We start from the raw sequence: 21004 nt of genomic DNA on the forward strand, positions 1-21004 counted from the left end.
ATAGAAAAGAAAATTTGCAGAAGAAGAAGAACAGAAAGAAATTGAAAATCAGATCCGCTAGCTAAAATAAAACTCTAAAACTCTATAAAAGAAGAACTAAAAAGAAGAAGTAAAAAGATCCTAATGAAATCAAATTTTCCTCTATTTATACACTTTCCAATTCAGTCATCAAGTACTTGGAGTGGACGTTTTGGCCTTTGATGAAGTGGATCAGAAAAGGTACTTGGTTCCAGCTTCAGGAGAACGTAGCGTTCTCAAAGAGAGCACAACGCTCATTCACCGACGCGTATGCGTCCCTTGTGCGTGCGCGTCCCTTGCATTTTTGCACATCGACGCGTACACATAACATATGTGTGCGCATCTATACTATCTTCAGCCTCAGCCATGCTTGCGCGTATTATGCATGCGTGCGCGTCCCTGGTAGCGTTCTTTAATCGAGCGCTACGTTCACGCCATAAGCTCTCCCCACACGTGCGCGTCCTCTGCGCGTGCACGTGGATGGCAAATCATCAATTCCCAGCTTCTGCGCCATCCACGCGTTTGCGTGCTTGTTCCCATTTGCTCCATCGTCGCGTGCATGTCATGTACGCGTGCGCGTCAGTGTCAAAACTTCAATCCCAAATTTGAATTTTGTCGCAGGCGCTCGTTCAGATAACATAGCGCTCTCTTTGCAAATGAGCGCTAATCACATCCACGCGTGCGCATCATGTACGCGTACACGTGGGTCCTCTAACATTCTTGCCCTACGCGTAAGCGTCCTATACGCGTGTGTGTCGCTAGAGAGCGTTGCGTTCTTCAATTGAGCATAGCGTTCTCTGGATTGCTTCCTTCTCTGTTTCTTCTTTTCTTCTGTCATCAATCAAAACATTCAATCAAAGCCTTGCTAAAATCATAAGATTTTGCATCATTCATAATAATCACATAATTCTTGCATAAATCTCATGATAATGCATAAAATCACAATGTTTGACTGAATCAAGATAGACATAAAATTCCACTCCAATCACTTACTTATTGTGCAAGAAATGCATGAAACCTAATGAAAACAAGTAAAAATTGCTAGTAAAACTAGGCTAAGATGACTTGTCATCACCCATAAACCTCCAACCGTTGCCATCCTCATCAACCATTACATGCTGGTACGAGAACTGGAAACACCGGACTTTATAGCTTTGATTGCTGCCATTTCGCAGGTGGCAGACACGAAGTCATCCAATTCGCGGGCCGCCCCTGACTTAGCTCAATTCGTGGGCGTCGAATGTGAGGTGGTCCATTTTGTAGGCGTCAAACGTGAGGTGGTCCATTTCGCATTCGTCGAACAGGAGTTGGCCCATTTCGCTTGCGTCGACACTAGATTGGAAAGACGGCTACGTCTCGGATGTGCCACTCAATCCTCTACAATGTCAACCTCTATTTCACATGCACCAATCCTGAGTTGAAGGATAATTCCAATTCGCAGGCGGTGCACTTGAGATGGCCATGCGCAGGGACGGACATAAGGGGGCGAGTGGAGGCCTCGCCCCCCCCCCCCCCCAACTTTTTTAAAAAAAGATTAATAGTAACAAGTTATTAAGTACGATTTAATTTTTTTAAAATTTATTTAATATTTAGTCTAATATAAATAAAAGTACAGTCTAACCTAAATATTAATGATTTCTAATATCTAAAAAGTAAGTAACAATGTTAAAAAAATCTAAAAAGATATTATTATTATTATTATTATTATTATTATTATTAAATAAAATTTTTCAAATCCCATAAAGTGAATTTTTTTTTCTTTTTGTGAGCGTCCTTCTTTATTCATTTGGTATCATTCTCTCTGTTTCAACTATTACAACTGAGAGATCTTTTTCAGTTATGAATATTGTGAAGAATAACTCAAAAACAAAATAAAAGATGAATTTCTTGCTAATTGTCTTTTAATTATATTGAAAAAAATTACTGAAAAATTTAACACAGATTCTATTATCGATGAATTTTATGATACGAAGAATCGATCACTTCGTTAATAAAAAGAACATGCATATTTTTTGTACTTTAAAATATATTTTCTATCGGTATATTTTTATAATATATTTTATATTATATAACTTTTTGCATAATTTTGTAATATTATATATGTTATTGGCCTATAATAATATTTTTTAATCCGTCTCTAGTCATACGCATTTTGATTTTTCTTTTCTTTTTTTACGTATTTTAATAAATAATGATTTTCATATATTTATTTAAATAAATAAGCATTTCTTTCCTGCCAGTTTGAAAGGAAAAAAAACATTATGCATTAAAAGTATTAGAAAAAACATTAAAAAATAAGTATTTATTATAAAGACAGATAAATATATGTGACATGTTAAAATATTTTAGATCTATTTACATTGAATAGTAAATGCATGTCTATTTTTTTAATCACAGTTAATTCTTTTTATTTTCATAATTTTTTATTTTTATTTATTTTTCCCTATCATAAATATTTAATTTATATAAAATATATTTATTAGTAAAGTGGATATACAGTGTCAGAAAAATGTACATAAAGAATTTCTCATTTTACAAGTTTGGTCTAAAAATTGCAAAAGAAGTGTACAAGTTTCGTGAGATAAACAAAATAAATAAACAAAACGAAAACTAAAAAGGTAAGAGAATGCTGAGTCAATGAAGCGAATAAAATGCATCCCAGTTCTCTAGATAATTATATTCAACATTATACATTGCTTCGTATTAATAATGAACTCTTCTAATTGATACTTACAGTTACAAACACTATCATCAATCTCTGTTCTCTGATCTCACAACAAAATGGCAAAAAGCTTCAAGTATGTCATTCTTGGAGGAGGAGTTGCCGCCGTTAGTTCTCTCCCTCCCTTGATCAATTAATTAATTAATGTCTCGTCATACTTAGAGTTCGTGTTTTATTAGTCGTTTAACGCATTCTTTAACAAGATAACAGGGTTACGCAGCGAGGGAGTTTTCCAAACAGGGACTTAAGTCCGGGGAGTTGGCCATCATTTCCAAAGAAGCGGTACGCTTTATTAATATTTTACGATCGAGAAATTTTATGTTACAAATATTTGTGTTATTACTAGTGTTAAATCTGTGCGATCTACAGATTTATATTTTAATTTGATATGATAAATTAAAAATAATATTTTATAATAAAAAAATTTTTAAATTTAGTATAACACTATCGTTATTATTATATAATAAACGTACTGAAAAATAAATTAAATAAAATGAAATTATATATAACACTATATATAACTGAAAAAAAGTTATAAGATTATATTAAACGGAATGAAATTACATATTTTATAATACTATCATTGTTACTATAAATATAAGATTATTTATTTTTTTCAGTTATATACATTATTTGAATCATAGAAAAAGAGACTTGAAAAAATAAAAATGTATATAACTGAAAAAATAAATAATTTTATATTTTAACAAAATATATATGTAATTTCATTTAATTTAATATAATCTTTTGTAGTTATCATATTTATTTTTAAATTATGTAAATTTTTTTAAAATATTTTTAGATGCATATGCTTACTTAAAAATTTAAATAAAATTGTATTTTAAATTTAAAATTTTAAATACAATGTTTTAATTAGCAATTAGAAATTAGAATCATATTTTTTTAAACAAAAATACATTAAAAATTAATAATTAATTTAATTGTATCAAAAATAGTTCATATTAAAAGTTTAACATTTTATGACATCAAATACTAAATTATAAATTAATAAAATATCAATGGTGTGAATTGAAAAATAAAATTATAAGTAATAACCAAATAATTCTAATTTATATTGTTAAAAAAATTAAATTCCAAACATAAAAAAACAAAAAAAAAATAACAACTCAAAAAAAAATAATGTTTTCACCAAAACAAACAGATGTGTTTGATATTATTCTATTAGATAAATTCTAAAAAAGAATTCTAAAATATGTGTATTCAAATTCTTAATTTTTATTCTATTTCTTGATTATCGTATAAGAGGTATCCTTTCTGCTTTCGAATCTTCAGACTCCGAAGATAGTCGTTTGATTGGCGTAATAGAATTTTATCGTTTGATTGACGTAATAGCATTTTTCAACACCTCAAATTTACTATTGTCCGAAATTTTATTGGAGAATTCAATCAATAAATTATGTACAAAATTCTATGTTAAATTAAAGACATCATTTACATTTTATTTTAACTCAATAATATTTTTTGAATAATTATCTTTGCACCTTTTATTTCTTCTCCTTCAATGACTAAGGATGTCCTTGAGGTTGGAAGCAAACTACTAATGTAGTCAACATCCTAAAATTATAATTAATTATTAATTATTTTATATAAATTAGATATTAGCAATGGCCAAAGAATCAAAAAATTAATTAATTTTTAATTGAAATTACAATTATAAATATACCCACGATTTGAATAGAGTGAGTCTCTCTAAATTTATTTATGAGGCCCACAACATCAGATATTAGGGGTGATCACAGGTTAAGTTGGTTCGGGTTTGGGGTGAAATTAGAACCGAACCAATTGAATTGTAATTGGTTCGGTTTGGTTCGAATTTATATTTTTTTATTTATGTACCTGAATCAAACCAAATCGATTAAGAACGGATTGGTTCAATTCGGATAATTGGGTACCAAATGAAACAGAAATTCATAAAAAAAATAAAATTTTTATCTTAAAAATTCTGTAAATACAATAAACATGTAAAATCAATAGAAATAATCCAAACATGTTAAACACCAAACATATTAAAAACTAAACACATTAAAATCCAAACATATCAAAAGGCATATATATTTTAAATTTTTATTTTTTCATTTAATTAACACATGGTCGGATCCACGGGTTGATTTGGGTTCTGCATCCCTAGAACCGTTACTCGGACCAATTACTAGAGAGAGTCATTGGTTTGGTTCGAATTGGACCCGATTACCCATTGATTTCAGAACTAATTTAATTGGTTCGGTTCGGGTTCGGACGAGTAATCGGGCACCCGATAACCATGATCACCCCTATCAGACATCTTTCTAACTTTATAAGAAGGTAAAAAATGTGAATTATCAGATATTTAAACTTCAACGATAAAGAGAAATATCTTATCAATTAGGTTGAGTAAAAGTGTAGGTGTATTTGATAGATCTTCTTTCTGTAGGGTATCATTTAACATATTAATAATAAAAAAAATATAAAAAAAATGTCATTAAAAATACCTCCGTTAATGTTTCTAGAAATAAATATATACTGGTTAAAACTTATCATTAGGAGTGGATCAAGTATCTCTACACAACTCTTTTTTAATATTTGTTTTGCCTCCTTATCAAAGACTACAAAACATGCACAGTCATAATCATCAATGACAACAAGCTTGATTCAGTACCTGCTTAATAACAAAAATTATCATAAAAAAAATTAAATATAGACTTATTCAATATTTAATCCACTGTTATTAGACTTTAAATTAAAAAAAATAAAAAATTTTGGAGTTATGAATAAAAGAAGACTACCATAACTTGAACACTTAAAAGTTTTTGTAAGAATATAAGTAGACCTATTGTATTCACATTCACCGTACTATCAGTCTAAAGTATCCATAATATGACTTATAATAGCTAAGATAATACAAACAACATTTTAAAAAATAATTATTGGTTTAAGATACGGATAGAAAGAATAAAGACATGAAAAGATAAAAGTATGATATAATAGTAAAAATAAAATTTGAGTATAATTTGAATTTAAAAACAAATTTAAGTTCGATTTGAATATAAAAACAAACAAATCTTTTAATTTGGTGAGTTTTTAAATCTAAAAGACAAACTTAAATAATTAAGATGAATAAATAAAAATAATTTATGTACAATGAATTAAATTTCTTTTCCAAATTTTTTTAGCTAAAAAAATTATCGTATCTAATTCTTTTAACTGTTGAATGATTTTGCCTTGATAATTTTTAAGAATGCAACCTCATTTAAAATTTTGCTGATATTATTTCTAGGTCCTTCAGATGTTACAAAGCTAAATAAATAAAGAAAAATTATATTAGATAACACAAAAATAGTCTTAAGCTAAAGAATATATATATATACTTTTAAATTGAATGACATTTTTATGTTTAAGATTGAAGAATATTTTTGTATCATACATATAATTTTGTTAAACAACTTTTTTTTTAAATTTTAATTTATTTTACAAAGAGTAAAAATTCACAAAAAAATATATATTTTTAAAAAATTGTGAATAAATATTATCATTAAATAACTTTACTCTAACAAATTCAAGTAAGATGTGCCATGCGGTAGGTACCCTTTCTCTATCTCCCATCCCCTTATAGAAAAAATGCTCTCGGCTCTGTCCTATTTTTCTTTTTCTTTTTTTATTAAAAAAAATATCTCTATAGATATATAAAGATATTAATTTTAAAAAAATTAAAAATAATACAAAACTATAACATAATTCATTATAGTTAATCTATATTTAATATATTAAAACACAATACAAACATAAATTTAACATAATTCACATACACAGTAAATATCCACGTACACATTAAAAGAAAATTAAAAAAAAAAAAACGCGTTACCAAATACCAATATACATAAGAAAGAACATTTTAGCAAATTTATTGTTCACGGAAATTTAACAAGTCCCCCTAAGATGGGTGCCTTTACTTCGTCTCCCTTCTCATTTATTCACTAGGATGGATATCCATCCGACCATCCCTGTGAAAATTTTGTGAATCCCTGATAAGCCTCCCGTTACAGCCTTACAGGTAATTTATGCGGATACCCGCTTTTACTTTTTATTTTTTATTTTTATTTTTTTGCCATCCTAATTATATCAGTATATGAAGCAAAAGCATGACTAATACTATTACAATTTTCAAAACTACAATTTCTAACCCTAGAATACGTTTAATGTGTATTTTAAAAGCTTATTTTTATTCAACCTTTAACAATGTGTTGGATTAATTAAATGTGTAATAATTTCATGTGTTAAAAATATAAAAAACAGACCTATTATAAAATAATACATGAAAGATAATAATTTATTCTCTAATTTTAAAAATAACTATATTACGTGTTAACAAAAATAAATTATTAAATCAGTTATTTATCTAAAATATATAAAATATATATTATAATAAATTATATATTATATATATTTATATATAAATACTCAGTCTGATTTTAGAATATATATTGCATTTTTATTTCAGAAAATTATCGAAACAATTGGCATAATTACTATATAAAGTCATCCAATCAAATGTTTATGTTTGGATAGTTTGTGACATAATAAATTATTGAGCAAATAATTTAACTGTTTGTATTTTTTTTTAACATAGGTGGCACCTTATGAACGCCCAGCTCTCAGCAAAGGTTTTCTTTTTCCAGAGTGTGAGTTTCTATATATTGCTGTTTGTAGTATTAAGGGTCTTCACTCTTCAATATAAGGTCTGGCCCGAATTTATTTGAATTAAGTCCGGATGTATTATTTTTATTTGATAAAATTTTCGGAATGAATTTAGGTCAAAGTAGATAGAGTTTATAGAAAAGTTAAAAAAAAATATTATTATTTTTTATCATATTTTTATAAAATAAGTATTTTTAAAGTTAAAAATATAAATATAAAATAATTTATTTATAAGCTATTTTTAATATAATCATTTATTATTTAAGTTATTTTATCAAAAAGGAGTTTAATTAAGTTGTTTACCCAAACTGGACCTCAAGTTATGTTTAAATAATAAAATATATATTTTACTATAAAATTAATAGTAAAATTTTATATTCTTATTATTCATTTAATATTTAGATAAAGTATATTTTTTGTCTTTAACAAAAATTTCAACAATACCCCTAAAATTTTATTTTGTTTTAATTTTGTCTCAAAAGTTTTTTATTTACATCAAATATACCCTTAGATGCTAATTTTTCAAAAAAGTTAGAACTAATTCAATAACAATTTCATAAGAACAACGTTCAAAATAACCAAATCAAGCATAATTTTCATGCATTATTATTTGATTAATCTTAAATTTTTTGAAAATTTAGCTATTAAGAATATATTTGATACAAATTGAAAATTTTTGGGACAAAATTGAAACAAAATAAAATATAAAGTTCTTAAAACCTTTACCAAACTTCAGGGACAAAAAATATATTCTAGCCTTAATATTTTTTATATTATTTAGAATTATTTTTATTTTAAAAAAATTTATTTTAGTATAAATATTATACTTAATATTTGTTAGATTTAATCTTTAAATAGAAGAGTTTATTAATTTACTATAAAAAAAAAATTTACAGTATATATTAATTATATATTAGATTGACTCGGTTTAATCCAATTCATGTCATATTAGTTTAAGACCAAGTTCGAGTTTTTAAAACAAACTCAGTAAAATATTAGGGTGGAAATTGAGGTTAATTAAAATAAACCCAGCCATTCCCTTTTTTCTTTTCCTAAATTTCTTTTCTTATAAACTTCCTTTTCAAGGTAGTCTAATAGTCTTTCTGCCCAAAAAACCAAAAAAATGGTACAAGATGGTTGATCACTCTTCCATTGGGTGACTTAAAAAGTCCCTTTTGCAATTTTTCCTAATCATTTTTAAGATTAATTTTAAAGAAAACTATTTTTATTTTTCAAATACCTTGTTTGCCTCATCAATTTGTATATAATGGCACTGTTCCATTTTGCAGCACCTGCTAGACTTCCTGGATTCCATGTATGTGTTGGAAGTGGGGGAGAAAGGTTGGCTCCTGAGTGGTACCAACAACAAGGTGATTTTAATTGAGACCTATGATCTTAATATACAACAATTTTACCATTTTATGAATCAATATTGACGTTAACAACTATATAATCATTCAAATTTAACTAATGATTACAGGGATAGAGTTAATTCTTAGCACAGAAATAGTGAAAGCAGACCTTGCTGCAAAGTCTTTGAGCAGTGCTAATGGAGAAACAATAGAGTACCAGACTTTAATTATTGCAACAGGCTCAGCAGTAAGGATCATTGTGTATATCAGAAAAGAAGTTGAAATTTTGTTGTCCAAATTTCACACTCTTTATCATCATGCTAATACTTTACACTTTTTTCCCCTTTTAATTGAAGGTTATAAAGTTGACAGATTTTGGTGTAGAAGGGGCTGATTCTAAAAATATCTTTTACCTGAGGGAGATTGATGATGCTGAAAGATTGTACGAGGCAATCAAAGCAAAGAATAATGGGAAAGCTGTGATTGTTGGAGGAGGATACATTGGTCTAGAGCTTAGTGCAATTTTGAGGCTAAACAATATTGATGTTACAATGGTCTACCCTGAACCTTGGTGTAGTAAGTAAATAACTGAATATTTGGTAATAATGAGTGGATATTTGGTTGTTTCTTTGTATTTGAATAACTGAATAAGAGTTCAATATTCAAATGAATGGGACAGGTATTGAATATCTAAAAAAAAAAAAAATCGAGGATTCTCCAAGAGCTAAGACAAAAAGAATATAACATGGTAAAATCCACTAGGACTTGATCATGCTGATTTTATAGGTCGTACCTCGACTTATTAAAAAATCTTTTAAAAGGATTCTAAAAAGAAAGAGTACACCAACTTATTAAAGCTTTCTTAGCATATCTCTTGATTTGTAGCTGTAATAATATAAATGATGTTGCAGTGCCAAGACTTTTTACCTCCGAGATAGCTGCTTTCTATGAGGAATACTATGCAAAAAATAAGGGGGTGACAATCATTAAAGGAACTGTTGCTGCTGGTTTCACTGCTAATTCCAATGGAGAGGTAATGTTGCCTGCGATCTCTGCCCTATTGTAATTTTTTTCTAAAAGGATGATTTGAACTTTGAAGTTGCTAATCAAACTTAGCATGATTTCTATACACAATTCAGGTAAAAGAAGTAAAGTTGAAAGATGGAAGAGTTTTGGAAGCTGATATTGTTGTTGTAGGCGTGGGAGCAAAGCCTCTAACAAATTTGTTTAAAGGGAAAGTTGAAGAGGACAAAGGCGGAATCAAGGTTTGAGAGTCAAATTCAAATCTAGAGAGGCTTATGGCAGTTTTTGTTTGTTCCTAAAATGTGCTAACAATGTTTTATTGTCAACAATAGACCATGATGAAATTGTGTTAATGGTTACAGACTGATGCCTTCTTCAAAACAAGTGTAGATGATGTTTATGCTGTTGGAGACGTGGCTACTTTCCCTATGAAAATGTATGGTGATGTGAGAAGAGTTGAACATGTCGATCATGCTCGCAAATCAGCCGAGCAGGCTGTAAAGGTTAGCACATTTAACTGTCAATCCTGGCCTTGAATGTATCACTATAGTAGCATCAACAGAACAATTCATTTTGTAAGAATGGATTACTTGATGTAGGCCATCAAGGCAAAAGAGAATGGGGAAACAATAGAGGAGTACGACTACCTTCCATACTTCTACTCTCGCGCATTTGACCTGTCATGGCAATTCTATGGTGACAATGTTGGAGAGGCAGTGGTATTTGGAGACAGAGATCCAAAATCAGCAAAGCCAAAGTTTGGAACATATTGGATTAAAGATGGCAAAGTCTTTGGAGTATTCTTGGAAGGTGGAACCCCAGAGGAGAACAAGGCTATTGCCAAAGCTGCCAAAGTCCAGCCTCCAGCAGAAAATCAGGATCAACTGGCACAGGAAGGTGTTTCCTTCGCTACTAAATTATGATCATTATTTTCTGGTCCAAAAATATAGTTAGGTCATTAATTTAGGAAGAAATATCATACATATGCATGTCCTCGGAATAGAAAAGACTTCTTTTGTATGATGATGATCTTCCAATTGTTTTGCTATTTATGTTCTTGGATGGTTTGGATAACAGCTATCAAGTAGCACTCCACTTCAACTTTATTCTAAGACACAAGAAAAGACAAAAGATAGAGAAGAACAAATTATAAAAATTTAATTTATTCTTATTTTTTTAATTTAAAAAAATAAAAAGAAAAATAAAATAATAAAAATTATGATTATAAAAAATTAATAAGAATAATAAAAAAATAAAAAATAAATTGTATTTTTTATTAGTGTTTCTGAACACAATGTTTCTGTACATGTCTCATCTGATAAAGATGATTTTCTATTTGTGTCGCTGTACTTATATGATTTGCTGTGTCCGCGGATTAGGAGTGGTAATGGGTAGGGTAGGGTAGGGTCTGGATCCAACCCTAACCTTACCCGCGGGTTGAGATTTTTATATAAACTCAATTATATCCTACTTGCGGGTTGAGAATATCCCAACCCTAACCCTACCCGCTCTTAACCTGCGGGTACCCGACCCTACCCGCGGGTTACAAAAAATATACAATATTATTATATAACTTGATGATAATTTAAAATAAAACTAATTTTTATGTAAAAAAAAATATTAAATTATCAATAAATGATTTTCTTTTAGTGGTTAAGGATCTTTTGCATTTAGTGAGAGGTCTTTGATTCAACATCTACTTAAAACATATTTTTATATAAGTATATATCATAAACATATATAGAGTGCAGGTTGGTCGGGTAGGGTTGAGGCTCAACTTGCACCCTACCCGACCCGCACGAGAACCCTACCTGCACCCTACCCTACCCGCTGCGAATCGGGTTGGCAACCCTACCCGATCGGGTGGGATCGGATTGGGTACCCGCGGGTAGGGTACATATTGCCACCCCTGCCGCGGATAGGGCTGCACATGGATCGGATAATATCCGCATATCCGCGGTAATTATCCGCATCCGATCCGAATTTTGCGGATATTATCCGATCCCGCAGAGCCATCGGATCGGATCGGATTGCGGATTTGGCAGTGATATCCGCGGATCCGATCGGCAAATTCGCATATCCGCACATCACATATAAATAGCATAGTTTAAGAAAATAAACCCTAATGTGATATGAATTTTAGTGTGTTATTTATGAATTTTATGATATTTTATTTTTAATTTTTTATGTTGTACTTCAACTTAGAATAATTAAACTTAAATATTGTGTTATTATTTTGTTTTTGTTATTCAAAAGAACTATTATTGATAATATTTTAGGAGTAAATAGGCTTAAACAGATAAAAAATGAATTTTTTGGATTTTTTTTGTAAAAATAGTCAAATAGAATCTTAAAATAGTTTTTTTTTTTAATTATGCGGATATACCCGATATCCGATCCGATCCGCAAGTATGCGGATCGGATCGGATCGGATCCGACCTAAAAAAATGCGGATATCGTATCCGATCCGATCCGATGAGTACAGTGCGGATCGGATAGAATTTTAGGCTATACCTATATCCGATCCGATCCGATCCGTGTGCAGCCCTAGCCGCGGACACACTTAAATATCATCACGTGTCAGTGTATCCATCCTTATTCTTAACATGTATTCTTGAAATGAGTTTAGAAATAATACATATTATTAATTATTAAAATAAAAAATATTTTAAATACTTTATATAATTAAAAAATATTAAAAATAATTAAAAAATTAATTTATATTTTAATATCAATAAAATACTAAAATACCATTATAATTTATCTAAAAAAGTATTTTATATTTATATATATGCCGTGTCCCATATTTTATAAAAATTTTAAATTCGCGTGTAACGTGTTGCATTGTATCGTGTCCCATATTCATGTCAGTGCATCATAAATCATAATTCCTATACTATCCCATATTCATGTCAGTGCATCATAAATCATAGGAAAATTATCCAATGTACCAGTCAAAAAGAGAGGAACATGGTATGGTAGGTACGAACAAGTTGCCGAGCTTATTGTTATCGTGTAGTGAAGTACGAAATGTCAAAAAAAATCCTTGAGTTTGATAATGAATTGACGTAAATGACCAGCTCGAGAACAAGGATCCATGGCTAGTTGGTTTCTGAAGTTCATAAAAGCCAGTTGTAGCGCCAGGTCGTTGGAACCAGATTAAATCAATTAGGCTGGTATTGTGTCTTGGCGAAGTAGTGAATTGGCGGAGTGGTGTCAGAAGCGAAAAAACGATGGTGAGGGGGGACATGCTGTTGTGGTGGTTGATGATTGAATCTTCATCGTCAAAGGTGGGGTGGGTTTAGAGCTGGCTATCTGGAGGTGGAAAAAATGGCATCATGTAGCCGAACCGCACCAGATATTGACAATGCATGGTGGGGAAGGCTCCTTCGATGGCATCGGCGAAGATGGTGATGTTGTTTAATAATTTGCATGTTTTCATTGTTTCAATTACAATTTCTAATTTAGATGAACATACGCAAGTGTGGTAATTTTTTCCTTTAATCTGGGCAGCAAGGATCGCTGGACATTGGAATAGAAGCGGAAGAGTTTGACGGGAAATCATTCATAACGAAGATAAGGGTAAAGTCCCCTGTGAACCAGTAATGTATAGTACTGCTGAGATATTGGAGATGAAGTTCCACAATTCCATTATTACCTCATCAATCTCATCAGTCATCACTTTAGAAACTCTAACTTTATAAATGAATATAAACATTTGTGCCTACAGTACGGGCACACTTCATATGCTTATTGCTTCTTTTCCTTATTTTTAATCTCTTTAGCTTCCGTTTATGCGTATGCCATCACTGCCATCCTTTTCTGCCACTTAAAATCATTATGCGCCCTTTATGCTTCAAACTTCCATTAATGTCACTGCACAATACTATATGGGACTGTACCGGGCAATTTCCTTCAGGAATAATCATAAGTCATAGCCATAACCAGCCCCAACATTCGCTAAACAAAAAAAATAACGTCACACAAACTTTTATAACTAAACTAGTGTATAGGTTCACCAAGGATCGAACGCTCTAATATCATGTCATGATACCACTCATCCCAAAAGCTTCAGCTGATGAAAAAAAGGTAACACTAATGGTTATATCTCTAATACTCTTTAAACCTACATTGTACACATTGTACAAATATTTCATTAACTCTTCATACTTTCCCATATTTTGCTGCCTTACGCAAAACATTATAAAAAATAAGTAAGAATAAGTAAAAAATAATTTTATTTTAGTTTAGTCTTTAATTCACATTATTTAAATTTAGTTTAATACATATGATTTGATGTGATTTAATTATTAGTTAAAAATATTTTAGTTGTTTATTTTATTCGTAAATTTATTGTTTTAATATCTAATGAATTAATCAAATCAATTAATTAATACTCATAATTAGTATAAATAATTTGATTTAATAAATTAAATAAATAAATTAAAAAATACTATCAGAACATTAAAAAAAATAAAATAAAAAATACTGCCAAAACAAATTGGATATGTCTAAAATGAGTTCAACAATTATGTGCTTATTGAATGAGCCACATTTATATACAACAACAACAACAACAAAGCCTTGTCCCACTAAGTGGGGTCGGCTACATGAATCAAACAACGCCATTGTGCTCTGTCATGTATCATGTCTACAGAGAGACCGTTTACATGTAGGTCTCATTTGACCACCTCATGGATGGTCTTCTTAGGTCTTCCTCTACCTTTCGCCCTTTGTCCATCTTTAATCTCATCCACCCTCCTGACTGGATGTTCTATCGGTCTTATTCTCACATGTCCAAACCACCTGAGACGCGATTCAACTATCTTTTCCACAATGGGTGCTACTCCAACTCTCTCCCTTATATCTTCATTCCTTATTTTATCCAATCGCGTATGACCACTCATCCATCTCAACATCTTCATCTCTGCCACACTCAGCTTATGTTCGTGCTCCCCTTTAGCCGCCCAACACTCCGTACCATACAGCATAGCCGATCTTATAGCGGTGCGATAGAATTTACCTTTAAGTTTTAAAGGCACTTTTTTGTCGCATATAAAACCAGATGCACTCCACCATTTTGACCAACCTGCTTGGATCCTATGGTTTACATCCTGTTCAATCTCTCCATTGTCCTGTATGATGCACCCAAGATACTTAAAACTTTTAACTTTTCGTAGGGTGTTTTCTCCATTCTTCACCTCTATATTGGGGTTTTCCCTTCTCAGACTGAACTTACATTCCATATATTCCGTCTTGCTACGGCTTATGCGCAGACCATACACTTCTAGAGCTTCTCTCCATAACTCCAACTTCTAATTTAGGTCTTTCCCTGACTCTCCCATAAGGACGATATCATCGGCAAAAAGCATGCACCATGGCACAGGCTCTTGGATGTGCTCTGTGAGTACTTCCAAGACTAATGTGAAAAGGTATGGACTTAAGGATGATCCCTGGTGTAATCCTATACCAATAGGGAATTCCCCTGTCACACCACCTTGAGTCTTCACACTAGTTGTGGCCCCATCATACATGTCTTTAATTGCCCGAATATATGCAATCCTTACTCTCCTCTTTTCTAAAACCTTCCATAAGACCTCCCTTGGTACCCTATCATACGCTTTTTCCAAATCAATAAACACCATATGTAGGTCCCTTTTATTACTACGATACCTTTTCATCATCCTTCTTAATAGGTATATCGCTTCAGTGGTAGATCTGCCTAGCATAAATCCAAATTGGTTCTCTGTTACTTGTGTCTCTTTTCTCAACCTCCGTTCTATCACCCTTTCCCACAACTTCATAGTATAACTCATAAGCTTAATCCCTCTATAGTTTCCACAACTTTGTATATCCCCCTTATTCTTGTAGATAGGTGTACCAAGGTGCTCTTTCTCCACTCATCAGGCATCTTCTTTGACCTTAAAATCTCATTAAAAAGCATGGTTAACCAGTTGATGCCTTTTTCTCCAAGACCCTTCCAAACCTCAATCGGGATATTATCAGGTCCTACTGCCCTGCCATTTTTCATCTGCTTTAGAGCCTCTTTTACCTCGAAGTCTCGAATCCTTCGATAGTAGTAAAAGTTTTGATCTTCTTCCCTTGTGCATAATCGACCAAGGCTCGGAAGAGTCTTTTGTCCCTCATTAAATAACTCGTAGAAGTAACTCTTCCACCTTTCATTAATCTTCTCTTGAGCCAACACCTCTCCATCCTTATCCTTTATGTACTTAACCTGATCCAAATCTCTCGTTCTTCTTTCCCGACTCTTTGTGATTCTATATATACCTTTTTCTCCTTCTTTCGTGCCCAAAGACTGGTAGAGACCCTCATATGCTCTTGTTCTTGCTTCACTTACAGCCACTTTTGTCTCTTTCTTAGCCGCCTTATATTTTTCCCAATTATCTGCATTGCGGCATAAAGACCACTCTTTAAAGCATTCCCTTTTTATCTTTATCTTTTCTTGTATACTCGCATTCCACCACCAGGACTCCTTGTCTCTTGGTCCTATTCCTTTAGATTCACCAAAACTTTCTTTTGCTGTTCTTCTAATAACTTCTGCCATCTCCCTCCACATCTCTTCCGCGCTTCCATTTCCATTCCACTTTGCCTCTTCTCCTACCCGTCTTAGGAAGCTTCTTTGTTCCTCACCTTTTCATCTGCCACCACCTCGTCCTTGGGTTCTTCGTATGATGTCTTTTCCTCAACTTTTGCTCGACGCGAAAATCCATGACGAGCACCCTATGTTGTGTTGTCAAACTCTCTCCCGGGATAATTTTACAGTTAATGCAAAATTTCCGGTCAACTCTCCTCAACAAGAAGAAGTCGATTTGAGGGCTTGTCATGCCACTCTTATAGGTTATAAGATGCTCGTCTCTCTTTTTAAAACATGTATTTGCGATGAGAAGATCAAAGGTTGAGGAAAAGTCCAAAATAGTTTTACCCTCGGCATTGATCACCTCGAAACCATGGCCTCCGTAAATACTCCCATATCCAGTCACTTCTCTCCCAACATGGCCATTTAAATCTCCTCCTAAGAAAATCTTATCTCCCAAAGGTATGCCTTGAACCAAACTCTCTAGATCCTCCCAAAACCTTATCTTGTGTTGTTCGTCCGAACCCACTTGCGGTGCATAGGCGCTAATCACATGGAAAGCACCTCCCTCCACCACAAGTTTGATAGAGATGATCCGATCTCCCACCCTCTTGACATCCACTACGTCCTTCTTCCACTGCTTATCCACAATTATTCCAACCCCATTCCTATTCTTCACCTTTCCTGTATACCAAAGTTCGAAACCAGAAGTATCCAATTCCCTAGCCTTTGCACCAACCCATTTCGTTTCTTGTAGGCACATAATGTTAATATAAAAGAAGAGTATTGATGGACTCTAATAAATATAAAATATTTTAGTACATAAATAAAGGCTTTAAATAATAATATTTTAATACACAATACTTTAAACAGTAACAAAATCTTTTATTCTTAAATAATTAAATTATATAAATACAAAATATATGAATATTTTTATTTATTAAAATTAATTATTATGTAAAAAAATTTTATAATATTAAAAAGTTATATTAAAATGATAATTTAAATTATTTTACTGTAACAAATTTATATTATTTTCTAATTTCAATATTATTATATGATTATAATTATTTAATATATATAAAAATTAATAGATAGTATATATATATATATATATATATTAAGAAGATTATCACCATTTGACATTTAAGCCAGCTTTACTTAAAGTGAATGGCATAAAGCTAGTTTGGCACCAAGTTGGACACACACGACATGTTCAATATTTATCAAGGTTCAGAAAACCGGACCGGTCATCAAACCGCTTTAGTCATTGGTTCATTGGTTCACTGATCCAACCGGTCCAATCAATGGTTCAACCGGAAAAATTGTTTTAGAATAGAATAATAAATAAATTATAAATAAACATCCTAAAATATAGCTCAACCTATTTTTTGTCTCATAACAACTATGTCATTCAGCCAAGAATATATCTTTCATCTCTTTCCCAATGTAAAGAATTAAAAAAGATCAAACAAATTGAACAAACCTTGTAATACTAATGGTGAATCCATCTCCTTAATATAGGAATTAATCACATAAATACATTAATATTACAAAATATACTAATATACTTGACAAATAGATAAGACATGATATAACAGTGCCTTTCGATTGATTTTAGAATACGTCAAGCAACATGTAGAGATGAATTAATAGCATAAAAATAGATAAGAAGACAATACTGAAGGTTCAAATAATCATTGAATACAATGCAAAGCTGCTTATTCATTGAGATCTCACATTATACAAACAACTTTCATGACTTAAGTTTGCACATTTTCAATAAACAATTGTAACCAATGTTATTTTTTATTTTACTATGATATGTACAAATCACTTATAGCACAAAAGAATTAGTAAAGAATTAAAAAAATAAATAAATTCACTATTTATATTGAATTAGCTAGAGGCATATGCATGTTTACCAAGTGATGCAGGATTGTTTATCATTCCACTGGTAATTGAATATGTGCCTCTGAAGGAGAACTTAAATTCAGGGAACTTTGATGAGTTCAAATCTAGCAACATATAATACAATCCATAGTTGAAGAGTTTAGCAATGAAAATGTACAAAATTTCAATAAACATTATCACAAATTTCAGATTCAAAACACAAATCAATAATCAAGTAATCAGAGATATTCAAAATCACAAATCACTACTTCAGACTTCAGAGACATTCAAATTCAATAATCCAAGTACTTCAGAGACATTCAAATTCTGCCTACAGCATTCAACAATATACAAATTTTCACCATTAGCAACAAAGTTTTTAACCCAATTTTAACAAGCTCAGCACAATGATTAACAACAAAAAAAAGCCCTAAATGAGGTAATGAGCACAAAATCAAGAAACTTTAACAAAATTTAACAACAGATAAAAAAAGCCAAGAACAAGCCAGAAACAGTTTATCAGTGCCAATTTAGCATCAATCAATAAGCCACTGATTAACAAGCTCAGCACAATGATTAACAATAAAAAAAGGCACTGAATGAGGTAATGAGCAAAAAATCAAGAAACTTAACAACAGACAAAAAAGCCAAGAACAAGCCAGTAACTTTTTACCAGTACCAATTTGGCATCAATCAATAAGCCACTAACAGAGTTAATTAATCAAGAATAGGCTAGAACAAGCCAGAGTAGTGAGCAAAGCCAATCAACCAAAAACAAGCGCTAAGCACTGACAGAGCATCCAATTAACTCAAGTACAAAGTAAAAAAACAAAGGTTTAATTACTCTGTTGGTCCCTATAGTTTCACCAAATTTTTAATTAGGTCCCTATACTTTTTTTCCATTCAATTGGATCCCTACATTGCTTTTAATTTTGTAATTATGTCCTTTTCATGTTAAAAATGTTAAAATTAACATAATATTTTTACCAGAATGCATGCGGTCAAAGATTTAATTAAGTTTTTAATTATAAATACCTTCAATTTGCGAATAAATATTCAGTTAACTCTAATATTTTTTACACTAGGAAGGACTTAATTATAAAATTATAGTAGTGTAGGGATCCAATTGAAAGGAAAAAAAGTATAGGGACCTAATTAAAAATTTGGTGAAACTATAGGGACCAACAGAGTAATTAAACCAAAAACAAAACAGCAACACATCACTTAATCAATAATCATCAACAAATGAAAAACAAAACACCAATAGTGAGTATTAAAAAACGACGATCACTAACCATCAAAGAACAAGCATGAAGAGGGTTTGGTTTCTGAACAGACAATAAAAAAAACACGAAGAACAAGCACTAGCAGTGAACATTGACCTTCGACGGACGACGGAGAGCGGTTGAGCGCGACGGACGACGGAGAACGGTTGAGCGCAACGGACGACGGCGAACAGGCGACTGATGAGAGCGAACAGGGGATGGAGAGCGAACAGGTGACTGATGAGAGTGAACAGGGGATGGTGAGAGAGAAGTAACGAACGCCGATAGCATGAAGATGGAAGTTCTTGAGTGTGACGGAGGCGGCAGCAGCAGTCTCTCACTCCGCCAGACGGCGACAAGATTGGTTGAGGCTAGGGTTTGCTTTCTTTGGTGGAGGCTAGGGCATTTTGCTGATGACTAAGGAAGGAGTTGGACTGTTGGAGAAGGGAGCCAAACACGTGAAATCCCTTTTTTCCTTACAACAAAGGAAACGGCGTCGTTTCTTGTAAACCGGCCGGGTCCCGGTCCGATTTGACCGGCCGGTTCTCAGCCGATTCAGCGGTTTGTGTCCGGTTTCTAAAATAGCAGTTTCTACCAAGGTTTTGAAAACTGGACCGGTCATCGAACCGTTTTAGTTATTGGTTTATTGGTTCATCGGTTCAACCGGTTCAACCGTGGTCTAACCGAAAAAACCGTTTAATAATAAAATAATAAATAAATTATAAATAAACGCCTAACACATACTTGTAGTGTAATACAAACTTAGTCATTCCATAAGAAAATCACCACCATCTATAACAAAATGCAATTCCAATCATTGAATACTATTCAATAGGTCAACACTATTCAAACAAAATGCAATTTTGTTCAAACAAAATGCAATTCTAATCATTTAATAAGTTAATACTATACAATCTTACAACTGAGTAGCAAGACCTCTTCTACAATTAAGCTCAACCTAATCACCGAACCAAACCTTCTCAAAACATAACAATTATCAAAATTTATCACAATCTAAACTCAAGCTCAACCTAATTACTGAACCAAACCTTCTCAAAATATAACAGTTATCAAAATTTATCACAACTAAACTCATCTAACAAACAGCTCAAAACTCCAGGCCATCAACAAACACTAACTAACATAGGCAACAAAGATCAATGGATTTAAGGTGAATCAAAGAGCTTCATCTAATGTGTCTTCTCCATGAATCCTAAGATGTGAAGCTTCATATAAGCTTAAGAGTCCCTCAACATCTGTGGCAAATTTTTCATTGAAATTAATAAATCATTCACAAAATTAAAAACAGCAGCAGCACCACCAAAGAATTAATAGCAGCACAGAATTAATACTACCAACAGCATTCAGCAACAAAAATTATTATCATTCAGCAACAAACAACATTTGATTTGATTTCTATTTTACCATTAAGCAACAAACATAA

The 21004-nt window shown here is 31.7% G+C and overlaps 1 protein-coding gene across 1 annotated transcript; it reads left to right on the top strand.

The window, feature by feature from the left end:
• The first annotated feature begins 2799 nt into the window (after positions 1–2799).
• Positions 2800–10968, top strand: LOC112754484 (monodehydroascorbate reductase). The gene is made up of 10 exons (XM_029293566.2): positions 2800–2847; positions 2951–3022; positions 7365–7416; positions 8722–8802; positions 8913–9031; positions 9141–9360; positions 9696–9817; positions 9924–10049; positions 10170–10310; positions 10407–10968. Exons 1-10 carry the CDS (start codon positions 2800–2802, stop codon positions 10728–10730), a joined length of 1305 nt encoding a protein of 434 aa, XP_029149399.2. The 3' UTR covers positions 10731–10968.
• The last annotated feature ends 10036 nt before the right edge of the window (positions 10969–21004 follow it).

The sequence above is a fragment of the Arachis hypogaea genome, chromosome 16, assembly GCF_003086295.3.
Source record: "Arachis hypogaea cultivar Tifrunner chromosome 16, arahy.Tifrunner.gnm2.J5K5, whole genome shotgun sequence".
Classification (NCBI taxonomy): domain Eukaryota; kingdom Viridiplantae; phylum Streptophyta; class Magnoliopsida; order Fabales; family Fabaceae; genus Arachis; species Arachis hypogaea.

Coding starts and splice junctions, on each gene's coding strand:
- LOC112754484 (XM_029293566.2), top strand. CDS start 2,800: ATGGCAAAAAGCTTCAAGTATGTCATTCTTGGAGGAGGAGTTGCCGCC. Junction 9,818..9,923: donor CTGCTAATTCCAATGGAGAG/GTAATGTTGCCT, acceptor TACACAATTCAG/GTAAAAGAAGTAAAGTTGAA. Junction 10,311..10,406: donor CAGCCGAGCAGGCTGTAAAG/GTTAGCACATTT, acceptor TACTTGATGTAG/GCCATCAAGGCAAAAGAGAA.